We start from the raw sequence: 17,928 nt of genomic DNA, 5'->3' as shown, positions 1-17,928 counted from the left end.
AACCATACAGTACCTGGGGCAAGCTGAATGCGATGCTGCCAGGAACAACCGAGGAATGGGTTCTCAGAGTGAAAATGAACTTGTGGTTGGGAGAAGTCTTCACAACTACATGACTAGAAGAGAAAATAGTATTTTACTTTGATTTATACCCAGGAGGATTTTGCGTTGCTCCCAGTGCTGTGAGAATTCAAAAGAAACACGCCAGTTTATATCTGGTCCTATAAAGGAAAAAACCAAAAGCTTTAGATGCACACCATGACACAGGCACACACAGTCCTTCACACAAGTCCACCACCTCCAGCAAAAAAACATGATCTCAAAGCCCAGCTGAAAGACACTGTACTAATAATTACCATTTACATTCCCCTACCAGTAGCCCTTTGCTTCAGGAATTGCACTATACAAATGTGAGAACACCAAATTTTAACCAAAGGCTAAGGCTGCTATATCTAACAATCAACACTGGTTTCACATTTCAAGCACCTAACCCCAAAGCATCAATACTTTACCCCAATACAAGCTGTGCTTTCAACAAGAAACAGATACAAAGCCTATACAGGGATCTTAGTATATTGTTTAAAAGTTTGATGGCAGAAAAAAAAATGGAAGGAATTTCTGTACAAGAAGTAAAATCACAAAGGTGCTGAGGCTATTCCTCCTGTTCGCTAGTGACTGAACTCAGACAGCATCTGAAGACCAGAAACACCGTTTATAAAAACAGAACCATATAGTCAGAAGCAGACACAACAGCAGCAGTTGCATGTGCCTGTCTGTCACTCTTAGAAGCTAAGCTGTCAGGAACAAAGATACTCAAAAGCTGCTTATAGTTATCCTCAGACTATGCCTGATAGCTCTTATCACGTGATAGGTAGACTTCTTTTTGGCATAAAAAAGCAAAACAAAAGGAAGATGGGATTTGTGTGCACTGGTGGCAGGGGTGATGGTGGAATCAGGTTTCATCTCATCTTCTCCACAGCTGCCTGTACTTCAACTACCCACAGGGTACCTGAGGCCACCAGCTCAGGCAGTGGTCCCCTCTCACCAACCCTCTTATCCATGGTCAGAAACCAAGGGCAAGATGAACTATGCTAAGAGCCAAGGCCCACGCTCCTGGCCACCCTCCCTCCCTGGCACAGAATATATTACATGCACATATGCTCCGTATATCTTCGTTTGCATATGCACAGAAAATGCAGCACCATCCAAAAGCAGATCGGCTGTACACATATACATTGGCTACATCGTGTATGTATAACAGCTTCAGCCACATGGTATGAAAGAACATATGGCCCTTTGAGACTAGAGGAAATGTGTGGCCTGCATAGCCAAAAACACTAGACATCGCTAGCTTTATCCCAAACAGACAGGGATGCTGGCAAAACCTTTTCAGGAACTGCTAGCACTTGATGGCATAGCAGGGTAAGAAAGCATTAGAAACATATCACACAGGGATACATCCCTCCCGTCAGATGGACCACTGATTTGACTCTTCACTGGCTCTGGCCCTAAATCACCCATTATCTGCCTAAAATTCCAGCTGTAGGGACACGCACCCTTCCTTTTCCATCACCTCCTGCCCCAAGTGTAAATCCAGAAATCTGTTACAGGTGGTACAGTTCCCTATAAATCTTACAGAGGGAGAACAAGACTGGTGGTTCATGGTGATCAGGGAAGGTTTCTGAGGACTGGGAGAAAGCAGATGTCACCGCTACCTTCAAGAAGGAGGATCCCAGGAACTACAGGCTGGTCAGGCTCACCTTAGTCCCTAGGAAAGGGATGGAGCAACTAATCCTGGAAGCCAAACTTACTGAAGGACAAGAAAGTGACTGGGAGTAGTCAGCATGGATTTACAAAGGAAAATCAGGCCTGACCAATACAATAGCTTTCTACAAATAGCTCTGAGGATGAAGGGAGAGCTGTGGATATTTTTAATCTCAACATCAGCTATGCTTCCTACACTGCCTCGCACAACAATCCTTACAGACACACTAATGAAATACAGACTAGGTAAGTGGGCAGTGCAGTGGATTGGAAACTGCCTGAACTGCTGGGCTCAGAGGGTTGTGATCAGCAGCATGAAGCCCAGCCTCAGGAATTTTAGTGCTGTACCTACCCCAGGCATCCATCTGGGGCCAAAACTACTTAAACTCTTCACTAATGACATGGATGACGGGACAGAGTTGCAACCTTAGCCAGTCTGCAGATGACACCAGCTGATCGTGCTGCCATTCAGAGGGACTTTGACAGGGTGGAGATACGGGCTGACACAAATCCCATCAAGTTCAATAAAGGGAAACGAAAAGTCCTCCACCTGGAGAGGAATAATCCCATACACCAGTACAGGCTGGGGGTCAAGTGGCTGGAAAGTGGCTTTTCAGAAAAAGACCTGGGATCCTGGCAGATCACAAGTCGAACATGAGGCAGCAGCTTTCCCTTGCAGCAAAGCTGGGCAGCAGCATCTCCAGCTGCATTAGGAACAGTGTCGCCAGGAGATCAGGGGAGATGAACCTTCCCAGACTGAATGCTGCTCCAAGGACTGCTTCATTTTAAATTGAGTAGTAGATAAAATAGAGAAGCTGTTCAGGAAGCCAGGACTGAAATCAGGAGGTTTCCAGCACAGAGTGCATCAGCCTGAATAATTCAAATTAATATCAATGCACAACCAACTGGAAAGCAAGGTATTATGTTGCAGAGCATTAGACAAACATGCCTGTAGGCAAAATACAAGTTCCAGCTATCCTACTGGAATACCTCACCAAGAAATACACTTGATGACAAATAACAACGTACTAGAAGCAGCTTATCAGACAGTAAAAGACCCAAAATTAAAACTTATTAAGTCTGAGATGAATCCTGAGCAGTGAAGTAAGTTTGGCTCAAAACACAAGTGACTTTAATGTGTATAGATTCAGCATCTCTGCAGGAAGAAACAAACTTCATCACTATTGGGTTTCACTTCAAAAAAGCAAAATGCAAGAAAATGATAATACCTGGTAAAAATACTGCAGGGTAGGGGGTGGAGGTTATTCACAAAGATTTGATACAAATTAAAATTACTATATTGAAGCACACCATTCACCAAAAACATTTCCAGCAAACCAGAAAGACAGCAGAGCCTAACAGCAGGAAAACAAATGCCAGGAAGAAAAAAAATGAAATAAATAATAGGAAAAAAAAAAACCCTTTATGAAAGAAATCTCTAGCCAAGTGAGAAGATTAGGAAAGGTCAAATCCTGACAGGTTCTTTGAGAAAAATCTGCAAAAGGGACAGGAACAACCATGTTTCTTCTCAAAGAAGCACACAGTTTCCAGTGGGCTGTAAGCAACCCAAGTATTAAGAATGTTCAAAAAAAGGCAATAGCAGGAAAAATTAAATGTATTTTCCCACATTTATGCTCACCAGGAAGGAGCTTGGAGAGCTCATGGAGACACATGGGGGAAATCTCAATCTCATTAACAGCTTCTGCTTACAAATGAACAAAAGAACAATGAGTCACCGGGGCACGATATCTCCCAAGAGCTGTAAGAGATGAAACTGCTGCTCTAATTTGTGTGTAAAGCCTTGCCTGAAACGATCAGAACCAAAAGATGGCTGTGATGCCAGTTCTTAAGGAGGACTGGGCCCAGGAAACTCTCTGTTGGTAAGTCTGCTGGCCAGGCTGAGCAAACCAACAGAAACTATAATAGATAATATTAACCTGTGAGTCCGTTAGTTTTTATGTTAGTGAAGAAAGAGCATAGCGTTTGTAAGGGAGAGGATACAAAGGTCCCAGTAAGCATTTGAACAATATGGGCAGATATTCCTCTGGTGCATGTTTGGAAACCCACATAAATTATTCAGCAAAGCTTCTCAAGGGCTCTTCAGATAATAAACTGGCATGACACAAGAGGGATGGTCTTCCCATGAGACAGCAGCAATAAAAAGTAAGAATAATTAGTCAGTTCTCAACATGAAAAAAACCTGCCACTGATATAACCTGCCCTGGCTTCCTCCCAGACTGCTGTCCCCTTCACTGCCTGGGTGTTTTCAGCCCTTGTTTCTCTCTCCAGAATACACTGGGAGTCCTCAAGGTAGAAGTACGTCACAGGAACCGAAGACAGTGCAACTTAGCAAACCAACATGGTACTATAATAATGCACCGCATCCCATGAACTCATGCGTCACAAAATGGTGACTCATACTTGTCCAACTTACAGGATGCGGAAGACGAAGCATGAAAAGATCTACAGTAGCATCCTGGGGATAAACCACCTCAGTGATCCAAGGTCAAACTCCCAGCTCTACACTGTGACCACCAAATGGAAGTGTTAAAGCAAAGCCCTTGTGTAATTTATCAAAAAATATTCTGTGCAGCCAGTCATGGTTAGGATGATACAGACCAAATCTGCTGACTGCCTGCAACTTACTGCAGCAGATCATAAGGACGGTCTTGCTCAGTATATCTGCAATGCAGCAGAATGACTACATCCTTCAGTAGTAGCTGAATATTGTGATGTTTCTCTGTACTCGAGTCTTACACTTTTCAAAGCGATTTATAGCATCTGCTCACAACGAAACATATGCTGCTTTCTTTAGGAGCCCCGATTTATAGAAATAAGCAGCTCTCTCGGGGAGCATCAGTACAGCCAGAACCATGGCCAGCCTGCTTACCAGGCAAGTCTCAGGATACTGGATCCTGCACACTTCCATAAATGCGATGAAGAAGGGTTCTCAGAGTGAAAGGAAAGCAGGTGGCTGCTGCAGGTCTGGAAGCTGGGTCCCTCCAGGACATTCATATTTGAGGAAATGAACATTTTCATAATGCATGAGGTACAATGCTCAGTTCAGGTATTTTGTAAGTCAATTACTTTAATAAAAAAAAAGTCTACCTGAGGAAATTTGGAGACTCAGACACTACCCTGTCCAAGCAGAAACTTTTGCCTGCTTCTAACTCTAAAAGTTGGGCTGGTTTGGGCTTTTTTTGTGTTGGCATTTTATACTAAAGTTGGGCTTGTGAAATCACAGTTCAGTTAATCACTAAAGGGCCAGGACAGCTCTCCAGGGTAGCAGCAGACTGACAGCACAAAGAGAGGCAAGTCTTAAAACAGATCACTCCCTTGTTCCCCACAGTTCCCCATCCTTAGCAGAATTTATCAAGGCCAGGTATTTCATGCTAAGGCCCTAAGTGTACCATTCAGTATCCTTTTTAACATTTTTTCCCACTTTTTCAAACCCAAGATCTTCTGCCTTCTGCTGCATGTGATACTATCTCTTTCTGCTGGTATTATTTACTTCTGTCTGCAATCTACATATTGAAATCTTTAAGACAGACGCCATACAGCTGCAGCAAAGCAAGGAAACAAATAGTTTGAATTGGCTTCTTTTAATATACAGCCTTTCTGTGTGGGCTGTGCTGAAAAAGTAATTTTCTAAGTGTTTTCTACCTTTCTCACAAAAGTATAACCCACAGTCAGCTTCTACTAGTCACCCCTGAAGGGTAATTAAAGAATACAAATTGTTGTGCCCACACTCTGGTTGCCTTCCCCTTTTGTGCTTCTCTGTTCAGCACTCCATTATGACTTGAAAGTGAGAAGACAATAACACAATTAAATGACAAAAATCTACTTGAGATAGCTTAAATATTCTAACAACGTAACAGGAACAATAACTAAAACAAAACAACAAAAAAGGTCAAAAAAGGCCTAAAGTCCTTCATTAAAATAGTGATTACAATTAGTTAAGCAGATCCCATTCCCAAGGAAGAAACGCTTAAGAGAAAAATTTACCATTTTTTTAGTAACTCCAGTTCTGTGGATCCAACACTTTTAAAGTTTTAGTGTCTAAAGACACAGAAGTTTTGTTAATTAACCTACTGTATTAACCTTCCCAAATCTGAAATTTCATTCCACCTCCATCCAAAATTTGAAAACAATTTGGTTTTGGTTAAAAGTTGAAAGAGCAACAGTGCACACTTACTGTCCAGACTGGAAGTCCTTCTCATTCACCACAGCACAGTTGGTTAATGACAGTTCATCGGTGGGACATCTTGCTGCTTGCATAGACTGTGAGAAAGAGACAGAGGAAAAAAACTGTCAAATAAAATTCTATTTTTCCTTTACTAAACCAAGCCTCAAAACTTCTGTAAATTCATAAACCACAAAGCAGGTCTCATAAGTACCGACATACTCTGAGAGCACAGCCCACTGGCACTGACAAGCTCCTCCTCCTCTTCAAGGTTTCTCCAAACACTTCTATGGGTCACAGATATTTGTGCTCAAAAGCTCTGCATTTTGTTAGTATACCTTATATTTTCTACCATACCTGCAAAAAACACTTTAAAATTACCTAGGAAAAAGCCTGCAAGGCAAATGCTGTTAATTTGCTAGGGAACCCTAGTGTTCATGCAACTTCCCTGAACCTGCCACAAGCCAGCAGGTGGCAAAGCACTGACTGAAGGCATTTCTTGCCAGGTAACAAGACACTGGGATATTCAGCAAACTGGTCAGGCAAAGCAGCCCAGACACAGATCAGTTCACCTACAGCCCGGGCTAACCCTATCTCATCATTCTGTGCTGGGTTAGAGAGACTATGTGGGGGAAATGGGGTGAAATAAAGATATTACCTTCCCTCTTCCCTGACATTACTCAGAAAAACTAAATATGAGCACATCCACTCTGGATATACGTACTTCAAACAAAGCAGTATAACAACAGCACTGAAAGTCCACAGGAAGATTTAATTCTCAGCCAGCTGCTATCCAACTCCACAGAATCTCTCTATAAAACTTCTCAAAAGAAATATCATGATGTAAATAATATTTCCTACTCTATATGGAACACCACAGATCAGTAACAAACAGAAGAAAATTAAGTTAAATAATCAGTTCCAGCCTATCACTATTAAAAAAGTTACTGCAACAAATTCTGTGGGGGTGTCCTCCCCTGTCCCTTTTCTTTTTTCCCTAAAGTGAAAGGAGTAACCTTATTTCCAGAATATCTGTTCAATTTTTTCCCCTCCACTATTACTCAAGAATCACCAGCTAAAATAACTAAACAACACCAACTCTTGGCCCAGGCTGCCCCATCCCATTCCAAGGCAGCACATACATATGGGGGAGTGCAGCAGAGGAGTACCAAAGAGAAACCTCAGCCCCTTTCCTACATCCCTAACACCATTTGCTTCTGCAGAATTATTCCACAAAACAATGGTTGAAAGATGAAAATAGGGTTCAGAATGCCTCTAGAAGTGGAGAAAAGGATGGAAAAGGCAAGATGTCTCTATCATTAGCTATACTCCGAAAAAAATTTAATTTGGAGAAAAGCTAAACTTGGCCCGCCAGTATGTTATTTTTAGAATCAAAGCACAACTGTTTTCTTTTCCAGATACAAATTTGCAGCCAGCACAATAGAAACTATTTGTCAGTGTCAACCTACTGCTAAAAGCAATTCAGAATGGATTTTCTCTTAAGACACTCTTAAACCCCAGCAACAAGACAAGGAAGCACACTGATCCTAACGCACACATCTAGATAATTTCCCAAGAGTTAACATCCTGCTCAACCTTTCTTCCCCCATCCCTCTGGGCCATTTGAGAAAAGAATCAGAGAAAATTCATCTCCATGTGGACAGAAGCAAGCCTGCCCTATAGCTCAAATCAATTTTTTATGTCATAATGTAATTCTTCTAGAGTACTTGCTATTTAGAAAAGGACTAATTCATTATTTTTACTGAATAATGCTCAATTGCCCTTGACATATGTAACAACAGAAAAGAATTCTATTTTCAGCATTGAAACAGATTTATCTACCTGAATCTGAAGTGTAATAAGAGCCTCAGTTAAATATTCTTGTAATAAAAAATATATGACCATCACTGAACTTCCGAAATACACCACCTGCCTGTTAATGCCCACCATCTTTAAGCACTCCACACAAAAAAGCATTCACCATTTTATCATTTCTCCTTCCATTTGCGATGGGACTATTTTGTGAAGGGCATGCCCTGATAAAACCCATTAGGTAGGATATTTCTGGAGAAAATTGAACACAGAGCTCCTGGATTAAACCTTTTTACAGCGCTAGTTCTCAATTGCATTTTTAATCCTTACTGACAAACCGCTTCCTACATGTTAACAGTGAGCGCCTGGCAAAGCTGCCATTCTTCTGTGTTATTCCTGGCTGCATTTGGGAACGTGCAAGCTTCACTTAAAGGAAATGCATAAACATTCAGGAATGCATTTCAAATCCAGCACCAAGTGATCCTTTTGCAAGCTCCACAGTATACTCCTTGGGTGTCTGAGATATGAAATAAGGTAGCTGCTTCTGCAGCAGTATCAGCACCGACTGTGCTAGCCAGCCCATAGCCTGGCTCATTCTCCTTCTGGGGTGTTTGGCAGAAGCCCATTTCTCCCTTGGCAATGACCAGCATTTCAGACCGCATCTATAATGCACGCTGTGCTCCCAGCTCTCCAGTATACGCCCCCCTCAAGCTCCAAACTTCTGCAGAATTTCAATACATTATCAATATACCAAAGTGTTTTTGACATAATACAGCTCACGCAAGAAAAGGGCACCACTCCATGAACGCAGGTTTTCATGAGTGTACAAGGGACGATTTGAGGAAATCTGTTCATGTAAGAGATGATGATTAAACTGGAAAGCACCCAGACAGGAACAAGGAACACACTGTTCCAGTGAATTGAAGGGGCTTCCTCCTACCTCCCCCCTCCTCACCCCAGGGCTCACATCCCCCAAAATGCTGCTCACAGAGCTCCTTGTCTGGCTGTCAAGCAACTGAGCTGCCGCAGCAAGGAGGCAGGCATTGGCTGCTCCTAAAATTTTCTGGCATAAATGCAGCAGTCCAGAGATGTAACATGAGCCACCGGAGCCTAGAGGGCTATCACATACCAGTGGTAGTACTGTCAAGGAACACTTTAAGCTCTTGCATTTTGGGTTCCAGCTTCCCAGGACAGCAGCACAAGAGGTCCCAGAGCCCTGCACCCTCTCCGCCACCCTGCACTTACCACCCGCACCTGCACACCACACATCAGGGAACAAAGGAAGCAAAAGCCTCAAGAGGAGTTCTAAGAAATCTTCAAGTATATTTACACAAGCTAATTTCAGGCTAACTAGCAGGTTACTGCTAGCAACTAGGCAAGGCAACACAAAGCTCCAGCAAACCCCTAGAGCAGATCTTGCAGCTGACAGTGAATGCCATCTGCTGCAGTTACACCGCTGTCAATACCAGTTTGAAGGTGACCCACGTACATCTTCACAGGTTACACCTGTGTCCACAGTAGAGATATATCAGGCTTAAAGTAGCAAAAATAGTCTTCCCTGCCTCCAGTTACTGTTCTGGTTTATGCAAGGAGGAGACTCCAAGGACAGAGAAGTTTGGGGGAGGTGACTCCACATGTGAGACAGCACCTTCATTCTAAAGCACCCTCAGCCAGAGGCACCCACCACCGGTCATGCAGCATCCGCTGTTAAACCCATGTCTACACAGAGTCTACTCCAACACTCCTGTTTACCAAGAGAAAAATGAGACCACATAATGCACTGATAAATCTCATCCTGAAAAACAAATATGAAGGACCTCCACTTTGGATTTATGGCAAAGAAGTAATGTTGCCTCTACTCCTCCTCTACTGAGCTGATGCTAACCATGAAAATCCAGTGCCAGGTGGCTCAATGATGCTGACATATTCTACTTTTACACAGTAAAAGTCGCCCCAAAGAACAAACATCTTCAAAACAGAAACAATCACCATAACATCTGATCTTTCAGAGATTTTTTTTCAAAGTTGCATGGATTCCAGTTTTCCTCCACAAGTTGTTCTTGCATTTCAGGAGAGCTCAGCCCAGAAAGCAATTCTAAGCATACATAAAAAACACCTTTTCTCCTTCTGAATTTCAAAACAAATATCCAAAGCAAAAGCAAAGCACTACTGATTTAAAATATGACTGGGGAAATTAATAATAAAATCTCTGGAATATTACATATAGTACACTATATTACATTGTTGCATGGGCGAGCACATAGTACAAAAATATGGTTAATATTTGTGAATTTTTAAGGCTGATGATAGAGGAAGCTACAGAAAAACATGTTTCCCATTACATAGACCACACAGGAGACCAGCTGGTGGTACATAATAGAACTGCATTTCAACCTGTCAGTTGTTACTGAACAGAAGAGCTAAAACATTAAACGGTAAGGCAGAGATGTTCTTCATTTGAAACAGCTTAACTCATTTAATTTCCTAATCCTACCCAAGAGATTATGAAACAGCTTCTAAAGCCGAGGCAGGTTTTGTTCTGGGCACTGTTTCTACATGGTCTGTATAAGACAAATATTGTTAAAGTGTTATATGTTTAAAAATTTATTTTGGTTAAAACATATAGACATGGTTATACATGCATATATGTATATGCATATGTACATATATATAATTTCTGTCATGCAGACATTGACAGACAAGTGTTAGGAAGCATGGCAGCTCTGGGTACTAGACATTTAAGTTTTCTCTATAGAGCACACTGCCAGCTGCATAGAAATGGGGATCCCCCCTCCAAAAAGCATCTAAGCTCTACTATAGCAGCTGAGCAGCACCACAGTGTCTCTAAGCCCAGAGCTCCATCACCCAGCACCCAGAACCTGTTCAGGAGTTATTCTCCAGAAGAAAGTTTAGTCCATATTCACTCCTGACCAAGCAGGTGCGTGCCTGCGGGGTGGCTGTGTGCTAGCATGGCTGACTCAAAGCTGTTCAAAGTCACTCATTCACCGCTAAAAGTCTGTGAATAAAATTAAGTTCGCATACTGAAAGAAAGAATTATTATATTAAAGGAGCTCTCAAGATAAACAGGGAACTGAGATGATGATATGTAAACCCTACATTACCCAGGACTATCCTCCTGATGGAAAGTGGATGTGCACGAAGCCTCACCTGATACAGCCTGAACCTAAAGATCCAACGGGCCAAGCAACAACAGAATCTGAAATGAATGTTAAAACGTGAGGAGCCTGCTGCACACAGATGACAAACACCAGCACCAGCATGCATAAAGATGAGCTGCAGCAGAGCTGGGTCAGCAATAGCCTGGGAGAAGGAGACAAATCAAGCTCTCCCAGCACAGGACAGCCTGAGGAGGATGATGACTACGTTCTCTCTACATACACACACGCACCATGGAGCTGAATAATGGAGAAGAAAACCAACTCTACACTAAAGGGCAGAAGAAACTGGTACAAAACAATAGCAACACTATCACAGCTACTGACTAGCAGTTACAAACAGGTTCCTAAACAGAAGAGGAAACGGGCACTGTAACAGTGTATAGTGGGAAACAGTAAAAAAAAAACCAAAACTCCTTTAAAGCAGGCATTCACTAATATTTATGATAGGAATGTCGACTTGATGCCTACATCAGAGATCGGACTCAGCAACAGGAGATGTCCTAAATGCTGTGTTTCTAAAATAAATTTAAAAAAAATCAAATAAGTTAATAGTTTGCAGGTTTTTCTGGACATCTCAGAAAAAAACCAAACCAACCAAACCTTGAATAACGTTTCCAGAGTTCTGCAGCTACAAGAAGAGACCAAACACCTACAAATAACTTTTTGGAACAGCAGGTTTGGCAAGACAGGTTTCCCTTCCAGATCTGCAGTCAGACAGAGTGTGCCCTGCTGTGCCCAGCAGGTGAAAACACTCTGTTCCCCAGGACAAGCAGCCCTGACTGGCTGCTCAGGACCAGCCTTTCCATCTGCTCCATCTGACCTCTAGTTTACTTTGGTGGGAGCTTTTAATTCTCATTGGGAAGGAGCTTTCTCAATAACAAGCTCACAAATACCAATTTTCTTCTCCTATTAAAAGAGTAACAAATTAGAAAAGCTAAAATCTCAGAATTAATATTCAATTTTTAGTCAAAGCCAGGAACCTTGAGCAAGCCAACACCCAGACAGCCTCAATACCGAGTCCAGACAAGGAGGGTGAGATGGAACCCTCCTTCCCACGACCCCCAACGTCACACTCCCACCGGTACGAATCGCCTCCCTGCGCTGGCTCAGGCAGCCAAGGAGGCACCAAGGCCAACGTGGCCACGCCGAGCACAGGCCAGCTGCTGGCAGACACTGAAGCCAAAACAGCTCAAAATGAGAGGGAAGAGTTCACATCACGAGGGCTGGAAATGAAACAGGAAACATTTTTCCCCGCATTGCTCTGTGCCTGCACCACCAGTAACTTTCTCATCTGATACCAGAATTACCTACATAAGCAAAGGAGGTCAAGCCCAATCATCAGGGGGGATTAGCAACACAGACACCCACTAGTTGTCCCTGGCAGTTCTTTCTATACGATATACACTTAATACGTTCTCCATTTTCTTTATCTAGTAGCTGATGTGTGCCTCCCTCATGGCCTGGGCAGTAATCTAGAAATTCCTTCCATCTTAGCACATGAAAGCCACTTTATTGGGGCAGAAGTACCTAACTTAGCAATTAAAGGATACTGGTTTTGAGGGTGGTGACTGCTGCTTACCATCTGTTTGCAAAGTTTACAGCAATGAATTCAATTCTGTAATGGAGCTTTGTAACTCCAATACTATTTTACACAGCACGGTTAAGATGTACCTAGCTTTGGGATTTTGGCTGTACTCTTTCCATCACTTTGAAATGTTACCAGAAACACAATTTACAGTTCCAAAACTGAAGGCTTTGCCTGATCTAAAAGAGCAGAAGAAATAAATGCACTGAAGCAGAACTTCTACAAGCTACTAGTATCATATAGCATCTATAATCTAATTAAACCAGTTGCTCTGCCCAAAGATGTCATTCTCCACACCAGCTCTTTACAATACGATCAGTAAAGTGATTTCTGAAACTCTATCTGTACCTGTGCTGCTGTGCCATATAACTGGGAAGCTGCTCCTGACAGTTTAGCACAAGCATCAACTCCACCTTTCAATTAAGCAATAACGACCCAGAATATGTGCACTTGTAATTAACACATCCATTTTTGGAGTGGATGTTGCTTCACATTTCTTTCAGGAGACAAGATGATCAACAGTTTAATGACAGGGAATTGCTACTTGTTGTGCTTCATCTAAACCTCTTTTTAAAATGCTTAAAGGAATGAAACATCACACAACCATGTCTAAGACGTCAGCACAGGATGCAAGTCACAGGATTTTGACACCCCAGCTGTGAGGACACCTAATGGATGCAAATTTCTTCCCATTTATTTAGAAAAGCTACGCAATGGCAATAGGGACGAGGTTAAAAATAGCTCCTTAAACTTAGAATCTGCCTTGTGAAAGCCTGAGACGCTGCTATCCCTGTGTATTTTCAACTCACCCTACTGCTGATGGGCTGCATCTAGCACTAAACCTCGCCAGGACACCAACTAACGTGCAAAACACTACCCAGTTATAAGCAGTTTGTGTTTAAGATACAATACCTTGCAAGTATTTCTGTATTTTCTACAGAAAAAGCATGTAACTTGACACAACTCTAGGGCATCAATTACTCCAGATTATTTGATAGAAGGTCATTGCTTTATTGCATCCCAGAAGACTAGAGAAACATGTTAAATCTTCTTATGCTGCAAACATTTGACCTTTCTGAACTAAGCATCTGAGAGACATACGCAGGAAAGAGCACGAGTGCAGCAGCAGGGCAAGACAGGGGCTGAAGAACTATATATTCAGCCTTGATTTAACAAGAAGGAGTATTAGCAGTTGGCTCAAACGCAGAATAAAAGGATACTGTGTTGAAAGCTTTTTTTATTAACCGTAGTGACCGTGTTCCTTGCTTCAATTTTTCTGTTCACAGATCTCCTCCAACACAACTCTGCAATTCCTGGAGGCCAAAATCTTATAGAGGTGGCCAATATGGAAATTTAGCCACAAAACTCTGGTCTGCTGCCAGAGAACTTCTCTGATTTGAGACAGCATCCTGACAGGTATGCGAATGACTGCATCATGTAGAGACCACACTCTGAACCTCGTCCTTCCAAAAAATACTGCAGGTACTAAGATCATTGCTATCTGTCACACTGCTCAGGGGTCAGCTAGCCCTCACTGCCCCAGGTCTTCCTAAAGCTTGTCCTCTCTCACACTTCTGAGTGTACTTGGACAGTACCAACCCCCAGATCAAAAAACCATCAAACCCCCTGGATCAAAAAAGATCAAAACATAACAAAGACCTTTATTTTAGTTTTCAGGGGGTTTTGTACATGTTCATGTAAAGAAAGGAATCAATGATAATTTTATTCCACTGAAAACCATATCCTGCCTGGTGGGTAATTTAGCAAAACATAAGTACCACTATTTTCAAAAGGACTGGTTTTCTTAGGAACTGAACAGATAGGATTTTACAACAGAACTTCCCCCAAATTCATAGCTAGGATACCTCCTAAACCACAGGGTCTTCTCCTGAATGGCCTCTGTGCTCTAAGGTACAGGACACAGAACAGAGGATAGGAAGAGATAAGATCTTGCTGTGCTATGGCAAAAAAAAAAAATGTAATATTTAAGAAATTTATACTTTATAGTATCTTCAAAAGGGTTTTTTGATTTTTACATTTTTCCTACTAAGAAAAATTCTTAATAAAATTTAGTCATTCTGGCCTGTCCGCAGTAAGAAAGGAGGTGTGACATACCAGCATCCCCAAACTGGAGACGGAGAGAGAGCACTGACATCTCCCTATCACACTGTCTCTTTGGGTACAGGCTTTGGAAACCCTGCTTCTGACACACTAAGTCGTGCAACAAATGAAAGTTAATCAAAGATTACAAGGCTTAGATATCCCATGCCCACAAACATTCACATGGTCACGTGTCTGCCAGAATTTTATTCTAAATAATTTAGCATGGGGTTTTATAATGCAAAAGTCCTGTAAGAAGGATACAAGTCTATTTGTGATGATTTCACAAGACAAGTACACAGTTGCATAAGTGATCTCAGAAACAGAGATTCAGATTTATAGTTTTCTCCCATTTCCCCAAAAACATTGCTAAAAACCTATTTCTTCATATTACATATTAGGAAACACTACAAAAAGATAAGTGATGTGTCCTGGGTTTGGTGAGACTAGTTAATTTTCTTCCTAGTAGCTGGTACAGTGCTGTGTTTTGGATTTAGTATGAGGATAAAACACTGATGTTTTAACTGTTGCTAAGCAGGGCTTATCCCAAATCAAGGACTTTTTGGTCTCCTGTGCTCTGCCAGCAAGCATGTACACAAGAAGCTGGGAGAAGGCATGGCCAGGAGACCTGACCAAACTAGCCAAGGGCTATTCCATACCACAGGGCATCATGCCCAGTATAGAAACTGGGGGGAGTTGGCCAGGAGGGGCCGATCCCTGCTCAGGCAGCAGTCAGCAGGTGGTGAGCAACTGCATTGTGTGTCACTTGTCTTTTCACAGGTTTTATTTCTCTGTTACATTCCTTTTCATTATTATTATTATATTTTATGATAGTTATTGTTGTTGTTATTATATTTTATTTTAGTTATTAAATGTTCTTATCTCCACCTGCAAGTTTACTTTTTTTTCGATTCTCCTCCCCATCTGGGAGGGGGGAGAAGCGAGCAAGCGGCTGTGTGGTGCTCAGCTGCCAGCTGGGGTTAAACCACGACACGCTGAGAGAAGGATCAGTACCACACTGCAAGAAAGAACTAAGCTGATTCACAAATGTTCCTTTAACTGCCTGATGATACCTGCATCTAGGAAGGCTGATTCCACATGTTAGCAGAAATCAGATTTTACAGCTTTAACTCATAAACATAAAGTCTAACCTTCATTATTTCAAAGTTTCTACTAAACTATCCAACTTAAAACTGCCTTGGGATTGACTGCAAGGAGCATGAAAGAGCACACATTAGTCCAGCAGCGTCTTCAGCACTGTGGAACACAGAGGAATGCAGCCTGTCCTCCACCAGCCGTCCCACTACTGCGACACTCCCACCATTTGACAGTTGATTTCAACAGATGTCAGCAATACACATCCTGCTCAAGTCACAGGCTCTTCTAGAGTAGTTACGGAACAGTTCCACAAGGTAAACCAACATCTACTAGTACCTGAATGGAACCAAAACCATTACTGATACATAGTGAATCTCTTCTGAGAAGCAAACAGGCGAGTGTCTCCTGTCACTAGGCTAACAGCAATACCACTCCAAATGAGTCCCAAATAGCAAATAAACAAAAATTAAGGTGTTACACCATTTATACCATATCAAACAGACATTACTTCTAATCATCACGAACTGTTAAACAAGTTTCAGCTGTTACAAAACTTTCATTTTCCTTAAAGAAAAACACACCACTCTCTTGGATAGGGGATCATCACCAACATCCACACTACCAAATCAACATTCAACACGCATGATTTCCTCTTTGAAGAAGGCCAGACCTCCTGCCAGCTTGCAAGAGTAAAGCTGCAGCCCGACAGACCTGCTTCATTTCCGACATCACTTCTCTATGTAGCTCTCCAATCTGGTACAGTACAGGCAGAAACACAGCCTGTTCTGGATCAACAGCTCGACACTGGCTGGAATAAGGTAGAGAACTAATTCCTAATGAGAACTAATTCCCGATGAGGTTCAAATCAATTTGCTACAGACAGCACCGGTTAACTTCTAGAGGTCCGGTCTTGGTACAAGGGATCTGTAACCAACTATGGACAGACCAGACAGCTTTACACCATTGCCTCTTCCGTAGCAGATGCTGGCTGACACCTTGGCAAGACTCAGTGCTCCGCTTGTGTGCCTAATGATTACCATGCAGAAAGAGATACAGAATAAATTATAAGAGAAACAGCCATTATTTTTAATCATCATAAACTATTTTTCCTGTAAACTTCAATCACCATTAATCACTGTCTCTTCACTGAGATTGAGGAAACCCAGTGCAATTAAGGGAGTAGAGTAACACCTGAAACAGCACTAGACAATTTATAAGATTTGGTTTATCATTTGCCTCAATTATTTAAAATGTTACTAGAAGCTTAGAGATTTTGTCTCTCTTCTACATCAGGAAAGCCATTCCCTTCCCTCCATAAAAGTATACACACACAAATCAAATCACATGAGTCTAATAAAAGAGACTAAGCTCTAAATTGCATTGCAGGATATTTTTTCAGGGCAGGACTAATCATTGAAGCTTTCTCTATCCATTCTCCAGGTTTAAGCACCATTTAAGAATGCTGACAGCAGAATAACATCGGTGTTCCAGTACCAGACTCACCTGTTGTACCTAGAGATATCACACACCTCCATCCTCCTACCCACTGTTTTTTATTTATGCAGACAAGGATCACAATAGCTCCACTGTCACATCCGAAGCGTATGCTGTTGCTTGCTCACCCTGACCTCCTCATCCCCTCCAGAGCTGCTGCTATCCCACATGCAAGCTGGAGGGAGCAGGCAACCCGTTTGTTAATTAACACTAACATTCAACATACTGCAAGATTGGATCGAGCTCAGAAAACGGTATAAAACACTTTAAGAACTCTCTCTGCAGCATTCAATAATCTGATAATTTTACAATAATTATATTTGTAGACAAATAATGAAAACACTAAATAGTAAGCTTCCTGGTAACTCAAGGAAAGCATCTCCCATTCAAATTGCCAGATTACAAGGCAATTAAACTCCAATCTTCCCCTTAAACTTGCATAATTCCCTCCTTTCCTCCACCAGGCTTCGAAGTTGGCCAAATAAAGGCACATTTTTTCAGGTGTTTAGTAGCACAAAAGCTCAGAGAAGCAGGAAGAAGCTGGGTCTGATCCCTCTCCCTCCTCCCCACATCTCCAGTCACCACCTCTAGCACTCAGATGGTTCACTGAGCCTTTGCAGCACTCGAAGGCAACTGAAACCTAACTCATCAAACTACACAGATAGTTTTCCCTGTCAATTTAGCATGCTGGAAAGGCTCGGGGGAGCAAGTGAGTA

General features: G+C 42.1%; 1 protein-coding gene across 2 annotated transcripts in view; it reads right to left on the bottom strand.

The window, feature by feature from the left end:
* NSF (N-ethylmaleimide sensitive factor, vesicle fusing ATPase) overlaps positions 1-17,928 on the bottom strand; it is an 83,765-nt gene that overhangs the window by 63,717 nt on the left and 2,120 nt on the right. For both annotated transcript variants that reach the window (XM_074926597.1, XM_074926596.1), the window contains exons 2-3: positions 5,957-6,042; positions 14-113 (exon numbers count right to left, since the gene is read on the bottom strand). In XM_074926597.1, the coding sequence (XP_074782698.1) occupies positions 14-113; positions 5,957-6,042 (186 nt within the window). The remainder of the gene's footprint in view (positions 1-13; positions 114-5,956; positions 6,043-17,928) is intronic.

Source organism: Athene noctua, chromosome 25 (genome assembly GCF_965140245.1).
Source record: "Athene noctua chromosome 25, bAthNoc1.hap1.1, whole genome shotgun sequence".
NCBI classification, from domain to species: domain Eukaryota; kingdom Metazoa; phylum Chordata; class Aves; order Strigiformes; family Strigidae; genus Athene; species Athene noctua.
Note: the sequence above shows the minus strand (reverse complement) of the source record. Positions and strands in the feature narration are given on the sequence as shown.